The following is a 25960-nucleotide window of genomic DNA, read 5'->3' as shown; positions in this document are numbered from 1 at the left end:
AGCACCAGTCAGCATGCACACCTTGGAACCCTGCTATGTGTACCCAATAAGTAGACACAACTACCTTGAATTGAGTACAGCAGGAATGAACAGTTTATTGTTGTAAAACATAGACTCATATATCCACAGAACTACATTAATATAAATTAACAGATACATATATTCAACCCAACCTTTAATTCTCCTGGCAGCATTCCTATTGATGTGATTAGTTACACAATAGAGTTCCTACTTGTGCAATCTTTGTTTGACAGCCAGGCTGGAGCCATCTATGAGTACCTTGGGACCCTGTATGACAGGTCATTATGTCACAACTTTCCCTTTTGAAAAAGAAGACTGAACTGGGGCCAGACCCCAACCTGGTCTGCAACCACTTCAGTCAGGGAGCAAAGCTCCGTCGCTCCTAGAGTTGTGGATGCAGGGGGCTGGCAGGAGGCACCTGTCCCACTTACCAGTACTGTGGTGGACTTAAAGACTGGGGAGTTCGGGTCCCAGGCGAGGACAACAGGGCAGGGACACAGGGTCCATAATCTGTGGGTAGCAGGCTTGCTTTCAGTCCTCTACAGGGGCCCCAGTCATGGACAATTCCGTCACACACTCCGTCACATATCTTCTTTTTCTGGGGGACTGACGGCTGAGAAGACCCCTGACGGTTTGACTCAGAAGTCAGTCTGTAGATCTCGACAACCCCTGCCAGCCACAAATTGGTACTCCCCAAAAAAAAATTTCACAAAAGAGCATTACTCGCCCAGCCGCACTCTGCTTCTCGCAAATAATGTAACTTCCACTTCCAAATGTGCCTTCTTCCTGGAGTCCTCTCAGCTGCTTGGGAGAAGACAGAGAGGCTGGGTTCCCTTCCATATGGGGTCCTGGGCTGGCTGCTCTGCACCTCTGGGGACTGCAGGTGGCGACCATAGTCCAATCCACCTACATGGTACAAATGTTTGTATGATCCACAGCAAGGGGGGGGAGCCACATGCATCCCCTCATGTATACTCCATCTGTTGGGAAGAGATATTGATCTGCCTCTCTCCCATTGCCAACGCTTCTGCTGGGATTACAGGATCCATAGAAATCACCGCCTCTGGGCAAAATTCCAGGGGTAAAGCCAATGGAGCTGGGGTCACAGAGGGGAGCTGGCAGAGGCCAGCGGCACTCTGCCCCGAGGGCAGTGCTTCAGCTGCATTTATAAAATCAGGCGGCACCACTAGCTCTGGGGCTACCCGACCGGACCCTCCTTGGTTGCTGCTGTCAGGCTTGGGAATAAGGGGAGGGACATGCAGGGGGGGTTTCGGTCAGTTTCTGGGGTGAGGGAAGGGAGCAGGCAGAGGCCAGCTGCGCTCTCCCCGGCTGTTTGTGCTTCTGGTGGGGGTACAATACTCACAGGATCCGCCTCCTCTGTGGCACACTGCTGAGCACGCACAAAGAGTTCTCGGTAGGCCTGCTCCAGAATCTATTCTTGGTAAACCAAATAATCAAAATCAGCCCACAAGTCAGGCAAGTAACAGGGCACATCTGTGAGAATCCCTTCCCTGAACTCCCAGATCTCCTCGCACCGATACGTCGATGGGTTCCCAAATTCTCTGTCCTCCTGTAGGCTTTCCATTATCAGTCCCAGGGCGGCTGAAGTCATCGCCCTCTGGCAGGTAGTCATACTTCAGCTCTGGACACCACTGTGCGGCCTGCTAATGCAGGGCCCGGTATCCACAATCCACAGTCATTTCAAGTGGAAGCAACTTCTCCAACTCAGCCACCAAGTCCTCTTGGGGCTGCTCTCCCAGGTACGGCATTCGCCAATCTAATTGTAGCACGTACCATTCCATGGAGGATGGGAGGACTATTCCCCGGACTCCCTGGTCCACTCTGAGAGCCTCGATCTAGGTATTCAGGTAGCCCATGACTCTGCTGCGTACCAACACATCCTGTAGTACTAGAACCATCTTTAGCTTGCTGTTGGTATACCCACTGGTACTCCGCTGGGACGTTTGCAAGGAGGATCCCGCCACTGCCGCCAATGTAATGGGTTCACCAAGAGAGCTGTAGCAACTCCCAGAGATCACCCAGATGTATCTTCTTGTTGTCCTCAAAATCACTTCCAGCACCAGTCAGCATGCACACCTTGAAACCCTGCTATGTGTACCCAATAAGTAGACACTACCTTAAAATGAGTACACATAGTATGAGTCAATTGTCAAACATAGACTCATACTGCACTGAATTAACATAAATTAACGCACATACAAACACACTATCAGGGCCGGCCCAACAATGGAGCCGAGTGGGGCAACCGCTCCAGGCGGCACTTCGTCGCCCCAAGCCCCTTTTTTTTTTTTTTAAAGCGAAAGAGAGAGAAAGGGGCGGCGAGTGGTCAGTACCCGCTCGGCGCCCCTCTCTCTCCTCTGCGGCGAGTCTCCCTGTTCGGTCTCGGTGCCGGTTTGTAATGCTGAGTGCCGGAAGATTTCGCCGCAGGACTGCTGAAAGGTAAGTACAAGGGGGGGGGGGGTGGCAGGGGGTGGCGGCAGGGGTGGGAGAGGAAGGGTAGATAAGGGGGGGGCGGCATTTTAAAATTCGCCCCAGGTGGCATTTTGCCTTGGGCCGGCCCTGCACACTATGGTGACATCAATACCAGCCATCCAGATAGTTACAACCAATTTACATTCGTGCAGACACGTCACTGTGTTCATTAAGGGGGGATAAAATAAATGTTCAACATTTTTGACATTTACAGCAACTAATCTTGAGGCCAAAAATAGATGGTGACAATTCATTGGAATTGTGGTTCCACTGCTTTTTCTGAAATATGTAAGAAATACCAGGCTTTCCACACCCATTCTGCAAAGCTGAAGATTTAGAATCTTTGTGCGTATATAAACAGCTAACACAATCATATTGATTCATTGACCCAATTCACAGTCTGGCAAAGTTCCACCAAGGTAAGAAAATAATATTTTACTTATATCGTGTGATTACATTTTCACTAATATAACCCGTTACATGCATGTGATGAATTAAGCACCTAAAAGAAAAATATAGCTATTTAGGTACATTAACAAACCGATTATGATTTGAAAATTTACATTTGAAAAAATATATAATGCTTGTAAGGTTCAATTGCCATGAAAATATCTGCTCCCTATCATCCTAGAATTTGATGGTGAAAGCTGATACAATGAAGGTGTTTCTTGCCGTACTATTTGCTTCATTGGGACTGACCTTAGGTAAGTGAGTGTTTACTCATATTATCAAAAAACTGGGCATATTCTAGATCTGTCATTAAAGAGGATTCATTCTGGATTTTTTTCCTTTTTGCTAAAAGTCCCTCTTATGTTACCCTGCTTATCACATATCTCAAGAGTAAAAATATTTTGGAGAAGAAAACACTTTAAAATGACTGTAAAAATATTATAATCAGTAATCGTTGACATATCAAATTATTAGCTAGATTGAAAGTCACCTAATTTCACTATGTATCATTTATCTACGTGTGTATATATATATATATATATATATATATATATATATATATATATACTGTACACCAGTACAATATTCAAACTAGTATATTCACTTTTTATTCAAACTGGTATATTCACTTCTCTCTGTAGCATCTGCTGCATGCCCAGAATGTGCCAGCGATGAAACATGTAACAGCTCCACTGAAAAATGTGACTGTATTTTGGCTACATATAATGAAACAGGTAAAGTATACCATTTTGTGGACTCCTCAAGTTACAGCCAGACTTTTTAGTCCCTACCAGAAAGCAGAAGGTATGATCTGTTCTCCATTATGCACTCCTGGACACTCACTTTCTTACAGAAATGTGTGCTGCAATTACCAGCAGGGGTCCCCAAAACTGAACTTCTAGCTAATCTAATTTTTTTTCTTACCTTTAGATTTACCACCATTTCCAAGTGTTAATTGTAATAATGGAACAATGAACATATATATATCTAAGTGCCAGTTGGAGAAAAGTAAATATAATTCCTCCAATTTACATCTTAACGACACCGCCTGCGTGGGAACTGGTGAGATTCAAAATGGCCTTTCTCAAATAGCTTTCCACCAGACGTTGAAAACCGGAGAGTGCAAAAACAAAGTAATAGTAAGTACAAACCTAAATAAATTGTGTGGAAACATGGAACGATATAGATAAGTAAAAATAAAGAATTTTCTGACAGATAACAACCAATCTACCCATCTAGTCTGCCCATTTTTCCTAAGACGTAAGACTCAGAGCTTAATCTGTCCTTGATTGAGGATGTGTCGATGTGTGTTTAAATTTCCTCACTGTACCATCCTCTACCACTCCTGATGGGAGGCTGTTCCATTAATCTACCACTCTCTCATTTTTTATGTTAACACTATTCGGCCCACATACCTCAAGATTGCTTCAAATCCTTCTATGCGCACTACATCTGCACTTATAGCTAGCCAAATTACTTATTCATTTAGTATTTACACTGGGCTTCACTTACATGGCTGTCTATCACAACGATTGGCACTTTTATCGTTTGTATAATATATTTCCTTCTAGATTGTGAGCTCCTTTGAGCATGGGCCTCCATACCTTTTTGTTTCTATAAGTGGAAATTGTTATATTATGCACCATTTCTTATATCCTGTTTAAAAGTGAACAGCACTGCAGAATACAATTATAAATCAATCAATAATAATACTGTTTTGGCCCAATTATAGTCTTTATAGTTTTATGCTATTTTAAAGAAAATGTAATAAAAAAATCATAATTAGGAGGGTAAAACAGTATTTTCTCACTCTCTCACATTCTCACTCACTCTCACCCCCTTATACAATCTCACTCATGATCTCGCACTCTTACTCTCTCTCTCTCTAACAACATCTGCCTACCTTCTCCTCTTCTTCACTTCCCTCTTCCTGCGGAAAAGGAGAGGGGGGGGCACAGAAGCGGTCGAGGGAGAAGGTAGGGAGATGTTGAGAGAAACTTGGGAACTCTGAGACATCTGGGGGAGGGTGGCATATCTGGGGGACAGAGTGGCATATCAAGGGTTATAAAGCATATCTGGAAGACAGAGCTGAATATCTGGGGAGCAGAGTGTCATATCTGGGGGGTATCTATAAGTAAGGTGTATCTATAAGTAAAGTGCATTATGAATTAAGGGGGAGGACCTTAAAATGACTATTGGCTTTTCAAATTTCTGTTTGTATATAACCTATGCTGACTAACTGCATAATAGATACCAAAAATGATAAAACACATTACTGTTCATTAGATAAAATACTACTTTACCATTCCACTCATGTGTATTTTTTTCTCTGAAATTATTTTATTTCTTTAAAATAGCACTAAACCGATTGGGTGTAGCCTATAATCGAGCCAATACGGTATTTACATAATTTAAAAAGTATTGTCAATGGAGGGCTGGAAAGAAAGCCAGGGGAACAACTGTCTCATGGACTGCTACCTGTAAACTTTTTGTGTGTTCCACGTTGAGCAACCTGGTATCTAGATAAACATTAATTTCTATGCAGCAAAAGGTGAAGGGTTACTGTACTGGTCAAGATAGTGCCAACGGAGCATGTTGTCTGCTAAACATTTTTAAGGCTGTTTATAAGTTGGACAGACTAGTACTCTAGGCCAGCGGTCCCCAACCTTTTTGGCACCAGGGACCGGTTTTGTGGAAGACAATTTTTTCACGGACCGGGGGGTTTTGGGTTTGATTCAAGTGCATTAGATTTATTGTGCATTTTACTTCTATTATAATTAAATTTAAACTATAATGAAATAATTATACAACTCACCATAATGCAGAATCAGTGGGAGCCCTGAGCTTGTCTTCCTGCAACTAGACAGTTGAGATTTCTACTTTACTAGGCTAGGAAGATCATTGAAAATTCTAATTGGCTTTATAATACTCCAGAGCACTCCATACCTGGCTGTGTTTAAATATAAAACTTGTAAAGTAAGGTAAAGCTGCTCCTTCTCTGGCTGCCTGTCCTCATGGGCGTAGGAACCCCTAAAAATCTGGGGGGGATAGCATTTTTACTGGTAGGGTATATTCTTGTTCAGTAAACTGGGAATTGTTCATGGCAAATTTTATATAAATGTATGTGTGTGTATGTACAATTTCCGCACAAAAAAAGTATCATGTTCAGTTTTCACAGACAAGCTCTTTATTAAACAAACAGGTCAAAGAAAATTAACCAAAAGTTTGGCCTATATTTCAGTTATTTCACTTAGAACAACTGGTAATAATACTTTAAGTAATGCACAATTGCCAAAATTTTAACAAAAGATCCTACAGAAATGCAATGATGCAATTAACCCTTTCCGCATTTGTGGTCTGGGAGCAGACAACACTTAAATACTCTTATAGAAATATTTTATTAACTGCAGGCAGAGTAAGACCCTACAACCAACGCACTGTAGTGGTTATGGTGCAAAGTAGCTGTTTTGCACACTGGGGCACAGTCATGATCCCCAAAACTGTTCCCACAAAGTTAGAAGCATAGTGTTGTCCAAAATGTCTTGGTTTATCACCTTCAGCTCATAAAACGTTCTACTGGATGAATGGGAGAAAATTCCCACAGAAACTCACAAAAAGACAAATCTTACAACCACAGATGGACCCCACTGGACACGGCCACAGAGACTACTATGATGTATTGAAGGAACCATCTAAGACTCCTAACACGTCATACACACAGGAACATATCCACACACTTAAACACTTGAATAACATACACACACATGCACACACTTACGTACACACACACAATGGGTTAAACATGTGTTACAGGGAATCATAATCTTCCCTTTAAGTACGACATGCCTGCTCATACACACACATATGCACTGCTCTTACGCATGCCTGCCCACAAAAACACATATATACGCTGCAATTGCCTGCACATACACACTTGCCAGTACTCACACTTATGCACTACCCTTATACACGCCTGGCCCAAACATACATAATCTGCTCACACACACATGCCTCCCCATAAATATACACTGCCCTTGCACATACTTACACAGACATATACACTATAAGACAAATACACTCCTTATATACACACACATATACACTGCCCATACAGTCGTACACGTATACAATGCCCATACAGACGTACACATATACACTGCCCATACACACATACACATATACACAGCCCATACAGACGTACACATATACACTGCCCATACACACATACACATATACACTGCCCATACACACATACACATATACACTGCCCATACAGATACACACATATACACTGCCCATACACACATACACATATACACTGCCCATACAGACGTACACATATACACTGCCTATACACACGTACACATATACACTGCCCATACACACGTACACATATACACTGCCCATACACACGTACACATATACACTGCCCATACACACGTACACATATACACTGCCCATACAGACGTACACATATACACTGCCTATGCAGACATACACATATACACTGCCTATACACACGTACACATATACACTGCCCATACACACACATATACACTGCCCATACAGACATACACATTTACACTGCCCATACAGACGTACACATATACACTGCCCATACAGACGTACACATATACACTGCCCATACAGACGTACACATATACACTGCCCATACAGACATACACATATACACTGCCTATACACACGTATACATATACATATACACTGCCCATACACACACATATACACTGCCCATACACACATACACTGTCTATACAGACATACACATATACACTGCCCATACAGACATACACATATACACAGCCCATACAGACGTACACATATACACTGCCCATACAGACGTACACATATACACTGCCCATACACATATACACAGCCCATACAGACGTACACATATACACTGCCCATACAGACATACACATATACACTGCCCATACAGACGTACACATATACACTGCCCATACAGACATACACATATACACTGCCTATACAGACATACACATATACACTGCCCATACAGACATACACATATACACTGCCCATACAGACGTACACATATACACTGCCCATACAGACGTACACATATACACTGCCCATACAGACGTACACATATACACTGCCCATACAGACGTACACATATACACTGCCCATACAGACGTACACATATACACTGCCCATACAGACGTACACATATACACTGCCCATACAGACGTACACATATACACTGCCCATACAGACGTACACATATACACTGCCCATACAGACGTACACATATACACTGCCCATACAGACGTACACATATACACTGCCCATACAGACGTACACATATACACTGCCCATACAGACATACACATATACACTGCCCATACAGATACACACATATACACTGCCCATACAGACGTACACATATACACTGCCCATACAGATACACACATATACACTGCCCATACACACATACACATATACACTGCCCATACAGACGTACACATATACACTGCCCATACAGACGTACACATATACACTGCCCATACAGATACACGCATATACACTGCCCATACACACATACACATATACACTGCCCATACAGACGTACACATATACACTGCCCATACAGACGTACACATATACACTGCCCATACAGACATACACATATACACTGCCCATACAGACGTACACATATACACTGCCCATACAGACGTACACATATACACTGCCCATACAGACGTAAACATATACACTGCCCATACAGATACACACATATACACTGCCCATACACACATACACATATACACTGCCCATACAGACGTACACATATACACTGCCCATACAGACGTACACATATACACTGCCCATACAGACGTACACACATATACACTGCCCATACACACACATATACACTGCCCATACAGATACACACATATACACTGCCCATACAGACGTATGCACATACACGCACATATACACAGCTGCCCTATACACATATGCCTGCCCAAGTGCCCATACACATTCCTTATCATATGTATATACACACACAAATCTACCATCAGACCCCCCCACCTTCGTTCTCCACATCAGACCCCCTCCCACCTTCATTCTCCACATCAGACCCCCCAACCCACCTTTGTTCTCCACATCAGACCCCCCCACAACCTTTGTTCTCCACATCAGACCCCCTCCCACCCACCTTCATTCTCCACATCAGACCCCCCTAACCCACCTTTGTTTTCCACATCAGACCCCCCCACAACCTTCGTTTTCTACATCAGACCCCCCCACAACCTTCGTTTTCTACATCAGACCCCCCCACAACCTTCGTTTTCTACATCAGACCCCCCCACAACCTTTGTTCTCCACATCAGACCCCCCAATAATCAACCATCCACCCACCTTGGTTCTCCACAAATCTTACCTTTTCTTCCTTCTTCCTCCTTCCTCCTTTCTGCTTTCTCTTCCTTCTTCCTCCTTCCTGCTTCCTGCTTTCTGCTTCCTCCTTTCTGATTTCTGTTCTAACTTTCCTTCTGTTTGCCGCTCGCAGTCTGTGCAGTGCGGCTGCGCACAGCTGTTTCTGCTGAGCGCCGGGGCTGGATATAAACGTCATATCCCATCGCCCCGGCGCTCAGTTACAGACAGCTGGTGAGTGTGACCTTAATGCAGCTGCAGGACTGGTTGGGGAGATCACGGATTTCCCTAACCAGTCCTGCAGGCTGCAGCTGCCGATCGGGCAGCTGTGAGCACCCTCACAGCTGCACCCGAGTGCGCTCACCCTGGGGGGGATTTCTATATTATCGGTCCCCCCCGCATGATTTCCTGGGGGGGATCCATCCCCCCCATCCCCCCCGGTTCCTACGCCCGTGCCTGTCCTCCTCCCTCGCGGTTGCCACCAAACAGAAAAAAACGCAGTGTGGAAAGCTTTATTCAAGACACAAGCCTTCCCCTGCAGCACCGCGGTCCGTCTGCTGCGCAATGCAATGCGCAAGTAAGTTTTACAGTAGTCGGGCAGCCGCGACAAGCCCAAAGCCATTGATTGTATAGCAGACAGCGGCAGGAGGTGATTTTTCGTTGTGCTGCTGCCGCCCCGGGCGTAAAAAATGAGTGCTCCGTTGCCGCAATGTGGTCCGTGCAGGAGGGTGACCACATTTTAATTCTGACATTCAGGGACAGACTATGAAGCGCATGAGGGAAAAGAAAAAATGTCGGCTAGTCTCAGGCTCAAATAAAAATGTATAAAACGAGGTCTACCAAACAGTGTGAGCATGCTGCAAATACAGTGTGTTGGCTGTACAGAGACCCCTGTTCTAGCTGAATAGTTACAGCTCCCTCATTAGTACATTGTGTTAAAACTGGAAGTTTTTAAAATTATTGCATTGACATAAAAAAAGTTTGGAATTGAGGTATGCAACACACCCAAATTAAATGTCATGCTGACCTACATATGAAAAATAATAGACTAGTGTTAACAGAAGATGATGTATATGACTTCTTAGTTATACTACTGTCAAAATCATTCCATTACCGTCCAATTGAATGTTAGATATGCGTTTTAATGTTCTCCGGCCTTGAAAAAGGTGTACTAGTTTAAGGTTCTGGATGATATGATTTTTTTTGTAAATTGTTTTGGAAGTTGTCAAATAAGTTATACCAAAATATTTTATTTTCAATGCAAGATCCAAAAACTCAAGCCTTAATGTAATTGCTATGTATTTGGGGAAATAAAATTTCGAAAGCTGAAAAATGGACAAGAAGGGGCAGATAGTATGTGCTATGCTTCTGTATTTTTAATTATAACATGGCATTCACCTCCATAAACATTTCTTCTTTCTCTTTTTTCACAGATGAATGATACTCATGTTACTTTTTACAATACTTTGTACATAAGCCCCCAAATAAGTAATGTAGTTGCCAGAAAGTATGTGAATATGAGTTTCTCTTGCTCTTTCCCAGTGAAATTTAATATTGCACTCGGTCCGGTCTTAAAACCAGTAATAGGGTAAGTACCAACCAGATACACATATCTTTGACAAAGTGAAACTTAGTTCTCGTATTTTTTCAAAGACCTCAGAATCACAGTGCCCATGCGCTAACTGGTCAGTAACAATGGGGTCTTCTAACATTCAGTTGTGGATATCATTTAATAAATGTTAGCCACATCCAAATGTGCATACTGCAGAACCAACTATGGAAGGCTTTTCCAAACTATGTTGCCAATATATATTTATATCCAAACTTTATTTCCAGCAACACAATCATCTCTATTTTCAATTAGTTGAGCTTGTTTCATAAATCATGCGAGTTAATGCAGTTTTCTACTTGATATATTTTAGGTAATCCTTATAACATATAATCAATATGTGATGTTAAGAAATGCCACTGTTTGGTAGTGAAATAAAACAGTAAACTGAAAGAGCTTTTGAGTTTTTTGTATTAATGCTACAGCATTACTACATTAAAGGTATAATGTAGTCTTGTTTTCATGTTAAATTGATTGAGGAATATATTGGACTCCAATGCATTTTACTGCAGATAAATCAGTGCAGGCATTTTTTAGTTATTAGAGTTAGATAATGTGATTTCTGCCTCATTAAACACCTCTTTAACAACCTCTCTTAAAAGCTATAATTGTAGTCAATGGAGTCTGAACTCTTATTAAAATCAATAGGAGTTGCAGCAGTCAATCAAAATACGCTATATGAACACCAATGTTTTGCCAGCAAAAATGTGTACCAAGTATGCTCTCAGTTATACTTCCTGGTTTCAGTGGAGACGGTTAGGGAAGGTATCAAATGAAACAGAATAACTTCAATAACTAAATAATACATGCAATGAAATGCATTGAAGGCAGTGCACAATGAAATAAAATGTTGGGAGTAGAATGTTCCTTAATTGTCAGCAATGAGAAAATAATGTAACAAATTCAACTCAGGATAATATACGCTATCCATAGGTCTAGTTACAAAGCCCATTCACACCTTGTCTTTCCTGTGTCGTGGTTAAATGCATTTTTGCATTGCATCCTTTTTGTTGTGGTGATGCATGGTAAATATTAAATACATAAGTACGTAAAAGTAAACTAAAGCAATAATTCTGGCATACTCTTCCTACCAGTAAGTTACTCTGGTGGAGGGTCGATCAATTGGCAGTATCAAAGTGGGTCTGAGGGCCCTTTTTATTTAGAAAATGTTATTTTGTTATTTTTTAGGAGCACCCAAATATCTGCACCAGGCACGGACTCTGTCTTCACTCTAAACATGATTGCATTTAAAGATGATGAATTCACCCAAGTATTGACAGCTGAGCACACACTGTATGTGGAAGATACAATATATATATCAGTGTTGGTTCCGAATTTAGAGGCAAATACATTTGCTGTCAGAGTGGTCTCTATATATGCCTCTGCATCTGTAAATCCAGCCACTGGGCCAAACTATAACCTGCTTTCTAATGGGTAAGTGTAGAAGCTTAATTACAGCCTTTATTTAAGAGCTGTCAAAAATTATGTATAGCATTCATGGAGAAAAATATTCTGTATGGTAGTGGAAGTTCCTAAACTGAACAACAGCCATTTAACAGTGCATGTGAGACTTCAGTTCAAGAGGAAGTAGGTATGTTAAATGTTTACTGTTAAATGTGCATGCTTCCTCTAAACAGAGGAGAAAGCTGAAGATCCGTCCTTATATTTTTAATCGCAAGGCATAAATTCTGAATGTATTTCATTAACATTCTTTTTCTTCACTATAAATAGATGTCCAGATAAAACTATCAATGGTAATCTACTGAAAGTGATAAAGAATGGAAATGGTTCTGAAGCCCGGTTCGCAATGAAAGTCTTCAAGATTGCCAGTTCAGACTTTGTCAACCTATTTGCAAATGTTACACTCTGTCAGGATAGTTGTGTACCGGTAAGATGACTATGACGTAAAAAAGGTTGAAAATGCATACAACCTTTACTTAACTGCACGTATGTTGATGTCTGCAAGTCATGTATTGATAAAATAAAATAACAAATTAGACTGTCTATAAAAAATGAAAAATTATTATGTGCACCAAGATTTATAATAATCTCTATTGGAACAAAAAAACAGTTTTTTTTGTTTTTGCAGGAACAAATGTAAACAAGCATCAAACGTACTTGTTAAAAAGAGATAAATGGATTAATTTTATTTTAAAAAATTCCCCTGTTTTATTCATTCTGATGAGTTTGCCTTCTGACATTAACACATCTTCAACAGGATTTTTTTCCTAAAAAACAAAAACAAAATAAGGATGAAATTAGAATCACACTATGATGTAAAATACCCGCATATCTGCAGTATGAGCTACATACTGTATTATGGAAAGAGGAGAACAATGTTAAATCATAGCCTCTGAATTAAAATAAGTCTCAAAAATGTTTTTCTTATATTGTTAAGCAAGCTTATTACTATATTAAAATGTAGATACAAAGAGGTTGTGATTCATTGTAATGTAAGCTCACATTTCTGTTAAAGTGACTGTATTTGCATTTGTGACAAGTTAGAACAATCAAATCCAACAAAAATAGCATGCTAGTAACAGGGCCGGCCCGACAATGGAGCCGAGTGGGGCAACTGCTCCAGATGGCACTTTAGAAGCCCTTTTTTATTTATTATTTTAAAGCGGAAGAGAGAGAGAGCGGGGCGCCGAGTGGTTCTCGCTTAGCAAGTTCTCGGTACCCGCTAGGCGCCCCTCTCTCTCTCCTCTGCGAGCCCTCTAGCTCGGTCTCGGTGCCGGCTTGTAATGCTGAGCACCGGAAGATGACATCATTTCCGGCGCTCAGCATTACAAGCGGGCACTGAGACCGAGCAGGGAGACTCGCCGCAGGACTGCTGAAAGGTAAGTACAAGGGGGGAGGGAGAGGAAGGGTAGATAATGGGGGGGGCATTTTAAACTTCGCCCCAGTCGGCATTTTGTCTTGGGCCAGCTCTGGCTAGTAACAAGAGCACTAGCCTGCTAAACCTGTCCAATTTCCACAAAACCACATCTCAGCCTAGTTATGAAAAAAATGTCACAACGCCAAAAGGTATAAAGCCAACATGGCTGCCTTGGTACTTTGGCATCTGGCACATGCATTGTTGTGCAGCATCACCTGCAGTATTACGTCTCATATTTTATGCTACCCCATTATGTCTAACTTAAATCCTAATATACTGAACAAAAAATAAACAACATTCATTTTAGTACTTAACAACAAAGGACAAATAGCCAGCTCTCAAATCCAAACTTGTAAATATATACATATATATAAATGGTTTGTGTCTACTTATTGTACCCTACATGCTGTTCTTTTGATCCACATCTATGGTATATTCCTGTAACTAAAGATAGGATGTCACATTGCCTTTTCCACCCAACTTTGGTTTGGAGTGTAGGAATAATTTTAGCTGTAGGCCCATTAATAAAGATCCCTTGCTAATGATGGTAATTATTTTTTTAAGGACATAATTGGAAAGCAATTAATTATATGTATCTTTGTGCAGGACTGCAGCTCCAGGTCAGTCGATTTTAGAGCGGACAATTTAGCAACATTGAGTGTGTCCTTGACCGCAGAAGGTAAGTAACTTGTGTATGCTACTTATGACTGGTGTCCTGCTGCTCAAAGGACCAGTTAAAGGGGAGATCTTTGAACTTCCAAGCAAGTCCATTTACACTATGGAGGCTGTGCCGACTCAGTACAGCCTTCATAGACTACAGTTAGAAGGTTACACTCCCTCAAGATACAGGGGGCATGGCATGCCTTTTCATGCGGTTCAGACACCAACTGCTGAAAAGGTCACTGATTGCATCTACCTTACATACAAAGTTCTCATGTCTGACCTTAAACAAAACTGTTTGTCTTACAGAAATCATAAATGTATCGGGTGCCTTCAACAGTAAGTAAATATATACAAGCTATAGTACTATATTCTCAACTAATATAATCTGCAGGATGTTTTGGTAAATACTGTACTAAAAATCCAAACAGATCATACCATTTTGGTTTAATTCAATTTACGTAGTTTTTATTTTAATATTATTATTTTATTTGAATAATTTAACAATTACACATATGGCATTACTAACCCTTTAAGGACTAAGGTAATTTTACATTTAACCCCTTCAATCCCAGGGGTTTTTGGTACCTCAAAGTCCGGAGCAATTTTGCCATTTTTGCGCTATGTTGGTTCAGCGATGATTCTCTTTTTCTGTGAATAGTGTACCCATGTAAACTATATATTTTTTTTTCAAGGAGAGAAAGCTTTCTTTTGATACCATAGTTGGATGATTAGCTGAAAATGTAGAATGAGAAATTTAGTAAAAAAAACTAGTGAAAATTAGAAAAAAATTAGATTCCCTCTGAATCCTCACAAAATTAGGTAAAGTGATGGAAAATCCCCTCCAAGTTTATCAATTCAGGTGTCCTAATTTCAGAAATACCTAATTTATATAGATTTTCCATACTTTCCCAGCACCAGGGAGCATACTATAAGGTGTACATTTTTTGTATAATTTTTATGCCTATGTCTTAACAGGTTTGGGGGTTGGGGAGCAGGAGGGTTATACTGGCTAGATGTTATGCTAGGGCAATGGGATGTAAGTTTTGGTAAAAAAAAAAAATATTATCTTTATTATATATATTTTTTTTATTTTTATTTTTTTACTTTTTTTGTATTTGTTATATATATATTTTTTTACACAAAAATGGTTAGAGGTCCTCTAAGGACCTCCTGAACATGCCAGTGATGTCGCAATGACATCACAGCTCACATTATTATTTTTATTATTATTATTTATATTATTATTTTAATGATTTTATTATTTTTTAAATGAATTAACAGGGTTTTTTTTCCTTCACTGTTTCAGGATGGGAGGGGGAGAGACATGGTTTCTCACTCCCCTCCCCGCAATCCCCGTGCACCGATCACACTGTGATCTCTATGCAGGTCCTCACAGACGTGCATAGAGATCGCAGCGTCTGTGCCTCATGGGAGGACAGGATATCCCCTACAGGGGATATCCTGTCCTCCTATGAACTTCCGGGTTATGTCAGCAGTGACGCGCGATCGGGCAGTTTGTAATGCAACAGCTTTCCGGCTTTCATGCCGGAAGCTGTTACAGCAAATCGGACAGCAGAAAGCCGGCGATGCCGGCTTATGCTGTCAGTGGGGAGTCCAGGCTGTCAAAGGACAACCTGATCTCCCGTGCAGCTTAAACTTTCCCCGGCTGTCAGTGAGGAGAGTTCCCCGCACCCTCTGACAGCCGGGGAAGGTCTGTGCGATGGACGCAGACAACCCCCGCTGCTAGCCACACCTCCTTCTGGCTGCCGCGGAAGTTGCCTACGTGAATCGGACAACACACCGGGCAGTCAGAAGCACTGGTAAGTTTGTGGGGGGGTATTAAATGGGGGACATAAGGCATTTCTGTAGGCAGAGTGCGCTATGAAATGCCTTTCAACCCCCTATATGCCACTCTGCCTCCTGAATTGCCTTATAGCTGCCTATATGCCTCTCTGCCCCATAATATGCCTTTTAACCCCCTAAATGCCAGAGTGGCATATAGGGGTATAAGGCATTTCTGGAGGCAGAGTGGCACATAGGGGGTCAAAAGGCATATCATGGGGCACAGTGGCATTTAGGGGGTATAAGGCATTTCTGGGGCAGAGTGGCAAGCCTGGGGGCAGATGTGCATAACTGGGAGGGCAGGTTGGAAAATAAAAGGAAATAAAAACAAAATGTTTTTCTTAATCATAGCTTTTATTAAAATACATAGTTTACATGAATTAACCTTTACTGGTAAAACTTTTTTATCTATAGGGTCATCTTATATTGAGGCTTTTTCTTTTTTTCCTAAATTAATATTCAGATTTTGGGGGGTAATCGAGTAAATATGGTATATATATGTTTTTATGAGCAAGTCCTACAATTCTATATCTTCACAAAAATTTCCGCATAGAGAGTGTTAAAATATTGGCATTATAAACGGCCAAAGGTAGCCTAGTTTTAAAAATGTATGATTTGATGGGGTAAATTGAATTGGCCGGCTTCAAAGATGTCCCACAGAGTAACCAGATGTAAAAAAATATATACCTCACAAAGGTGGCATCGGTAACCTGTGTGCATGGCAAGAGACCTCCAGCTCCCTTGATTTTGGGCCATTAGAGGGAGATCCCCAACCATTCCTGCTCCTTCAGCGGTGGGCAGTAGTCCATCTCTGGGGGAACACATAGTGATGTACTCCCTAGATTCCTTTCATGATGTTATACTTTGATCATAATAAGTGCCAACATCAGATTGTGTCCCACATAATCTAAGGCCTGGCTATTGCACATGTACAAACTATGTTTCACTTTGAAATAGGACTCCTGACAAAATGGCACATCATTCCTATAATGTCAAGGAAATATGCATTAATATAACCTGGAACACAACATATTACATGTTCTACAAAACCACAGAGGTAGAAAAAACTAAACATCTATAATATTTATGAACATACTTCACCAAAATAACTGATTCTCTATATCTTTTGCAGGATTTTCCATGGCATGGACTCTGATTTTGCTTATCATGTCTTTTATCTTTGTTAATTTAATGTAATGTGGCTAAACCACTCAAGGCTTAAAGTAATCTTTACTGAAATCTTTACTTCTTGTGTATGATGTGTGAATCCCCTAAGTGTACGTCTTAACAGTAGATCAAGGAGTAGAAGGTGTAGCTTCCAGTAGTCCTAGTGTCTAGCAGGAATGAGCAGCAGATATGTGCCTTCATCAGTGACTAAAGGAGTCAACAACAAGCAGCACCAGAGGTCTTCTGTTCCCTTCCACTAAACACTTCACACAGAAGCACCATCATCACTAAATACTTTTGGACTTGGACGCTCAGTCAAATCTGCATCCTCCTCTATATGTTTAGTTATCTGACTTCACATTACTATTGCTGACATCTCTAAAAACATATGCCAGTTTAAATCTGGACAAACAGTTTAAAAAATGATGAAATAATACCATTGTGCTTGTGGGTTCTTTGCTTGGCTGAATGCAATGCTTAATCATTAATGTCTAATCATTTAATAAAGTTAAGAGCAAATTTTTTTCACCTGAGTATGACTTAATGTTTACATATCTGGATTAAATGCTTTTAACAGATCAAGGAATAAGGGCAGAGATTACCTATGCAAAATTTCATTCTGCATGGATTCCTGTAATTGTACTGTCAATCAGCACAAATCTAGGTTCTAATTAGGAAGGATCTTAGGTTCAAGAAAGTATATTAATGTAAATATTTTTTATTGTGAAAATGGATTAAGCACTTTCAGAAATGAAAATTTGGAACCTGCTCATAGAAGATCCAACCACAGTGAGCTTTTCCTGCAAATCATCTCAGCTGGCCTTATGTAAAAGAGTAAATTGATTTCAGATAACCTTACTCATTGAACTACATTATGCTGTTCAGGCCATTTGCAGATGAAAAATGTCCGATTTAGTGAAAAGCCACAGTCTATTATTATTATTATCTTTTATTTATATAGTGCCAACAATTTACGCAGCGCTTAATACAAAACATATATTCAAGAGGTATTAGAAGACTAGAATTGACAGACTAAGACAAACAGATACATTAGGTATAGAGATCCCTGCTCGCAAGCTCACAATCAACTCACAATAGTATGTATATATATTTCAATTATGTAAATACACCAAGCAATGACTAACAGAATTATCTACTACACATGTGAAAATGGGTCAAAAAATAATTCAAACTTTTTGGTCAATTTTTGGCCTATTCGTTTTCAAGCAACTAATTTCATTCCCTGTCGATTCAGTTTGGCCAAAATAATTAGTTCCCCGGTGCCCAAATTCATTCTCTCACACTGTCACACACTCTTGTTCGCTCACTCTCACACTCTCTAAATGTTTACCTACCTCTTCTGCCGACCACTTCCCCTTCTGCATCTTCTTCATATTCTTTCTATACCCTTCTCTCTTCCTTATGCTATCTTCGATCATCAATCCTTAATATTGGTATCTTCTTGCTTCATCTGTTTTTCCACGAACATAACTCAGGAACTTCTTCCAAACTGGCGGTGCTGTGGCGATCCTCCAATCAGGGAAGAGAACGTCACAGAAATCGCCAAAACACTCCACTCATGTTGTGGCCCACAGTAGAGCCCTGCGCGGGACGGCTTTTTTAAGCCCGCTCTCACTGTTTTTTTATCCCGCTCCCGCAATGTGGGTGTTGCGCTCCCGCCCGCTCCCGCCACATTTGTGGCCAATCCCGCCTGCTCCCGCCACATTTGTGGCCAATCACACCCGCCTCCTTACCTGATTTCCCGCGCAGTCCCGCAAGGCTGCCCTCGAGCTGTTCCCTCACAGCGTCTCTTCTCTTGCTCCGCCCAAAAACAAGGCAGAGTCACATGAAGTGACATCACATCATGTGACTCCGTTTTGTTCCTGGGCGGAGCAAGATAGGAGACACTGTAATGGAGCAGTGAGAAGGCATCCTTGCGGGACTGTGCGGGATTACCGGGACCCGCAGGTACAGTGCCTGACCGCCCGCTCCCGTTCGCAGCCCCAGCAAGACCGCCCGCGCCCGCAAGTTTTTTGGCGGGACCCGCCTCCCAATGCAGTCCTCCAGCCCACAGCAACCATGCATCCTCCAGAAAAAATGCCTTTTTTGTTGGGTTTTTTTCATGTTCCCAACATATTTGAGGATGGATGTATTATAAAGCTATTTTTTCCTATTTTTTATGTCTTATTTCTCAGGATTTAGCAGAGCTTATCATACAGGTACTGAAGAAATGGTAAGAACCCTCTACCAATAATGGATATTTGAGGGTTTAATACAATAAAGGGACATGATAATTGTAAACTAAACATATGTTTATTGTGTATATATCATATAAACAATGATTCATTTGCATCCAAAAACTAATCTATAACGCAAAATACATGAAAAGAAGTACCCTATTTGCTCGATTATAAGATGACCCCCAAAATCTGAATATTAATTTAGGAAAAAAATAAAAAGCCTGAATATAAGAAGACCCTATAGGAAAAAAAGTTTTACTAGTAAATGTTAATCTATGTATGTAATCTATTTTTTAAAAAATAAAAACCTATGATTGAGAAACATATTTTTTTGTTTATATTTCCTTTTATTTTCCAACCTGCCCCCCCCAGTTATGCACATCTGCCCCCAGGCTTGCCTTATACCCCCTATATGCCACTGTGTCCCATGATATGCCTTTTAACCCGCTAAATGCTACTGTGCCCCATGATATACCTTTTAACCGTCTATATGCCACTGTGCCCCATGATATGCCTTTTGAGCCCCTATGTGCATCTCTGCCTCCAGATATGCCTTATACCCCTATATGCCACTCTGGCATTTAGGGGGTTAAAAGGCATATTATGGGGCAGAGTGGCATATAGGAAGGTATAAGGCATTTCAGGAGGCAGAGTGGCGTATAGAAGGTTAAAAGGCATTTCTGGAGGCAGAGTGGCATAAGGGGGGCTAAAACGCATATCTGGAGGCAGAGTAGCATTAAGGGGGTTAAAAGGCATATCATAGAGCACTCTGCCTATAGAAATGCCTTATGCCATATATATATGGATATCTTTTTAATTATCTTTATGATAAAATAATTTATTTATTATGCATATATTTATTAAGTTATTTATTTATTATTATTTTTGTATTTTTTGAGTGTAAAATAATTACTTATTATTATATATGGCACATAGTAAGAAAATCCTAAATTATTATTATATTTTATACATGAAAAGATCCTTTGTATATGTAACACAATATTTTATACAATTGCACAATTGGCACTTTAACATGTATATTACAATAGTATCAATTTACTATAATCAGAGTAGTAAGTAGAACTATTTATAAGATGTGCACTTTAAACTGGTACTTTCACACATTAATATTAGAATAATTTAATATATTTATTTATTTATATCTGCTTGTTTATTCATTCAATGAAATTTTTTTTTTTTTTTTTTTTTTTTTTTTCCCCCCACAATTATGTGCACACTAATAGTAGTAATATTTATTACATATTTATTTATATGCTCGTACGTGCACTTTAAATTTGTATTTTTGCACGTTAATATTAGTATAATTTAATATATTTATTTATATATATGCATATTTGCTTGTTTATTTATTTAATGATTTTTTCTTTTTTTTAAATTTATTTATTATTATTTTTTTTTTTTTTTTTTTTTTTTTTTTTCATAAATACATGATTGTGATGCATCCATCTACCGGCACTTACGCTTGATTTAGCCCGATACATTAAATGGGGCAACAAACACATGAATTGTTTTCATGTGTAAACAGTATGAATGCAAATGTAATGTTTTTGATTGTTAGTGTATGTTTATGTCTTGACGGTAGACCAGATCTAGGGGGGGAGAAGGAGAGAGTAATTGTATTTAATATAAATGACACTTAAATTAGCATCTATTAATTGCCAAGGATTAAATTCTCCATATAAAAGGGGCTTTTTATATGATATGTTAACACGAGACCAAGTGGATATATGCTTAGTGCAAGAAACCCATTGGAAGAAGGGTGCTTCCCACTGTTGGAAATATAAGAGATTCCCTATTATTGCTCAAGCTAGTCTAAGTGGGACAAAAAAAAGGGGCGTCGCAATTTTGATTAATCAAAAAATTAAATTCGAACAGCTATATTTGGAAACCGATCATGAGGCAAGATATATTATTCTTCTCTGTAAATTGAATGATGTGTTATATACACTTGTTAATTTATACGCACCCAATGTATTTACAGTAAAATTTTTGGAAAAAATTTTTGATAGAGTTCAAAATATCTCAAAAGGCCTTCTATTGATAGGTGGAGATATGAACTGTATTTCGGACGTCAAATTAGATAAAAGTTTTTCTTTTGGCTCACATCCAAATACAAAATTGAAATCTTTGGCTAGATCTTTCTCTCTTTGTTTTGTTCGCAATAAACTATATGATATCTGGAGGACACAAAATCCATCTGCGAAGGAGTTTACCTATTATTCTGCTGTACATCACTCTTATTCTAGAATTGACATGTTTTTGTCTGATATTAAATCTATTGAATCTTGTGTATCGTCTAGTATAGGAAATTTGTCCTGGTCCGATCATGCTCCTATTTTCATAATAATTAAAAATAATGAGGAATTTAACATAAGATCTAACTGGAGGTTAAATGAATCTCTTTTGTTTTCTCAAGACTTTAAAGAACATCTTCGAAAGTTAGCCATAGACTTTATGGAGACGAATGATAACGGTATGGTTTCAGACGCGACTTTGTGGTGTGCCTTTAAAAGTAATATGAGGGGTCATCTTATAAAACGGGGTGCATATGTTAAGAAATTGAAAGGGGCTACTCTTACTGACCTTTATATTAAATTAGCAAAATTAGAGGCTACCAATAAATTAAACCCTTTAATTCAGACTTATGACGATATTAAAGAAATCCAACTTAAGATTAAAGAAAAATTAATGGAGAAGATAAATAGAAATGTGATATCTTTGAAACAAGGGTGGTACTATAGTAGTAACAGAGCTAGTAAACAATTAACGAATAAAATTAAAAACAAAAATGTTAAAAATAGAATAAATAAGATTGTGTTAAACGGCAAAACATATTTAACTCCAAAATTAATTAGTGAGGCCTTTAGAGAGTACTATAGTACACTTTACAATTTACCAGTAGTTGCGAAAGATAAAACGCAAACGATTGGTTTTCTTAATACTCTAAACCTACCGAAAATTTCTGAGACAAAATTACAAGAATTAAATCTTCCGATTAAACTATCTGAGATAAATACTACTATAAAGAACTTACCTTTGCATAAAGCTCCGGGTCCAGATGGATTTTCATCTCCCTTTTTTCAAATTTTAGAATCTATTGTTTCTCCCTTATTATTAAGATTATTTAATGGAATATCTTCCGGGAACAACTTTCCATCTGAGATGTTACAGACTATAATAACTCCTATTCCGAAAGGGGGGAAAGATCTAACTAAAGTCACAAATTACCGTCCGATATCACTGATAAATCTAGACATCAAAATATATTCTAAAATTTTAGCTGACAGACTTAGTTCTGTTATGGGTGAGTTAGTTCATCCAGATCAAACAGGATTTTTACTGGGTAGAAGCGGTGAGGACAATACACGCAAAATACTAAACTTAATTTACGAATTACATCTAAGTAAAACGCCAGCTATCTTTCTCGCGCTTGACGCCGAAAAGGCGTTTGACCGCGTGAGTTGGTCATTTTTAGAACAGACTTTAACTGCCTTCGGTTTGACGGGTCAATTTCTAACTCTTACTATGGCGTTATATAAGAATTTGCAAGCGAAAATTATAGGGCCTAATTTAAACTCTACTAGTTTCTTTATTAATAATGGAACAAGACAAGGGTGTCCTCTAGCTCCTCTATTATACGTTCTCTCAATTGAGCCTCTTGCGACATTAATACGCCGGTCGAATAAAATCATTGGCATAAGTACTGGTCCATATGAGCATAAGATCTCTTTATATGCTGACGATATTTTACTCACCTTGGCTTCCCCTGAAAACTCACTCTCAGAGGTTTTGGAATGTATTAATAAATATAAATTATATTCTAACTATAAATTAAATTTAGACAAATCACAAATTATTGATTTCAATATGGAACATTCCTGGTTTGAGTATATTAAAAATAAGTCTGCAATACATTGGAACCAAAAATATATCGATTATTTGGGAATTAAAATATATCAAAGTCTCACAGCCATTATAACCAACAACTATTCGATTCTTTTAGATTTTTTTAAAACTCAATTTATCCAATGGAAGAACTTGGAAATTTCTTGGATGGGCAGACTAAATACCTTAAAGTCATATGTTTTGCCAAAATTGATTTATTTATTCAGAACTATACCTTTATTAACTCCAGTGAAAATTCTAAATCAGTTTGAAAAAACCTTTTCCTCATATGTATGGATGGGTAAAAAATCTAGAATTTCACGTTCCACTCTTACTAGAAATCTCTCGAGATTGGGGCTTAATTTTCCCAGTTTGTGCACTCTACAACAAATTTGTCTATTTAATCACTTTCTAGCTTGGGACATAAAACGGAAATCGGAACTACCTTGGTACAACTATGAGCGGTGGAAATGCCAAAATTTAGACCCATTTCTTTTTTATTGGATTAATGTAAATGATATAAATAGATTAAATATTCTTAATCCAATTGTTTCTAACGTTTTAAGTAATATGATTACTTTTAAAAAAAAGTTCGGTAACACGGAACTTTGTTCATTATCTTCTCCATTGATAACAATACAATATACGATAAAAGATCTTGATTTAAAATCTTGGATTCTTCATGGTATAGATAAAATATCAGATATTTGTACTCTTTCTGACTTGTCTTCATTCAATGAAATTCAAACTAAGTATAATCTTCCAAGTAAAGAACTTTTTTCTTATTTAAGAATTAGAAACTATATTAATAGTAATCCACTAGTTTCTCCGTCCAATTTAGACAGGTTTATAAATAGTCATCATAAAAAAAATTTAATTACGCGATTAAGGAACATTTTGGATCAAGAGAATATGTTAGATAAACCAAATTCTATTCTGAAATGGGAAAGAGATTTGGGTGTTTCTTACCCTTTTGATATATGGTGTGAATCCTGGAATAAACTCAGAAAAGCGATACACTGCATAAATCTCCATGAACAGTACTACAAACTTCTTCATAGATGGTATTATGTCCCATCCTCATTGCACAAAATGTACAATACTACCTCCAACAAGTGCTGGAGATGTAAATTAGAACTGGGCTCAATGTTACACATTTGGTGGGAGTGTGATAAACTTTTAAATGTAAGATCTGAAATTATTATTTTATTTAAGAGTTTATTTGATATTGATATGGTATTGAACCCGCAATCCTTTCTTTTTCATATTGACTTGCCCTGGGAAAATAAATCGAAATCGTATTTGGCTATTAACATTTTAGCTGCCGCCAAAATATGCATAGCGCGATCTTGGAAAACGGAACAAGCTCCACTTTGGTCTCAAATTATAGCTCAAATAAATTATCAATATACAATGGAGAAATATTTTTACCGTCTTCATAATAATATAAAGAATTATGATGCAATTTGGTCTCCATGGCAAAGATGGTTCTCCGGGAATGGTTAAACATACCAAATATTATATAATCCTGGCAATTGCTAAGTTAAATTATTATTACTATAGAAATATTATCAATATCTCTCTCCTCTCCCCTCCCTAGTTGACTTGGGAAGTAATCTGGTCTTGATATCGTTTTGTATTTGAATGTCATAAATGTAATTTGTTAATGTTACTTTGTACATTCTAAGAATGAAAGGTTTTTTTGTAACTGTCTATTTTACAATATAATAAAAAAAATAATAAATAAAGAAATGCCTTATGCCCCCCATTTTACACAGCCCCCGCTGCTAACGGCACCTCCTTCCGGCTGCAGCGGAAGTTGCCTACGCAAATCACGTAGACGTCTACCCGCTGCCCTGACTACACACCAGGGAGTCAGAAGCACCAGCAGCTGAGGTTACCAGACAGGAGGATCCAGGTCCCCTGCAGCGCTGCGGGGAATCTGGATCTTAGTCTCATAGTCAGACCTCTATTTGAGGTCTGATTATAAGACGACCCCGATTATAAGACAGGGGTTATTTTTCAGAGCATTTGCGCTGAAAAAAACCTTGTCTTATAATCGAGCAAATACGATATAATGCTTGCCTGATCAGTGACACTCTAACTCTAAACTAACCCTAACATCTAAACATCCCTAACATTATAACTTTCCACTAACTGTACCCCGAAGCTACTCTTTACGCTATCCCCTAACCCTTAACCTAGCCGCTGGAAATAATGACTAAGCTAAGACACCAAAACTAAATTGCCCAAAACCCAGGGAAAGCAAAA

At 39.1% G+C, this 25960-nt stretch overlaps 1 protein-coding gene across 1 annotated transcript; it reads left to right on the top strand.

Moving 5' to 3' along the window:
* Positions 1-2802: 2802 nt before the first annotated feature.
* Positions 2803-18062, top strand: LOC128472601 (uromodulin-like). The gene is made up of 10 exons (XM_053454515.1): positions 2803-2933; positions 3146-3218; positions 3606-3698; positions 3895-4103; positions 10818-10972; positions 12182-12427; positions 12725-12881; positions 14478-14550; positions 14841-14870; positions 17509-18062. The coding sequence occupies exons 2-10, from the start codon at positions 3152-3154 to the stop codon at positions 17571-17573; spliced, it is 1095 nt and encodes a 364-aa protein (XP_053310490.1). The 5' UTR covers positions 2803-2933; positions 3146-3151; the 3' UTR covers positions 17574-18062.
* Positions 18063-25960: the final 7898 nt, after the last annotated feature.

The sequence above is a fragment of the Spea bombifrons genome, chromosome 2 (assembly GCF_027358695.1).
Source record: "Spea bombifrons isolate aSpeBom1 chromosome 2, aSpeBom1.2.pri, whole genome shotgun sequence".
Lineage (NCBI taxonomy): Eukaryota > Metazoa > Chordata > Amphibia > Anura > Pelobatidae > Spea > Spea bombifrons.
The sequence above is the reverse complement of the archived record's forward strand: the minus strand, read 5'-3'. Positions and strand labels throughout refer to the sequence as shown.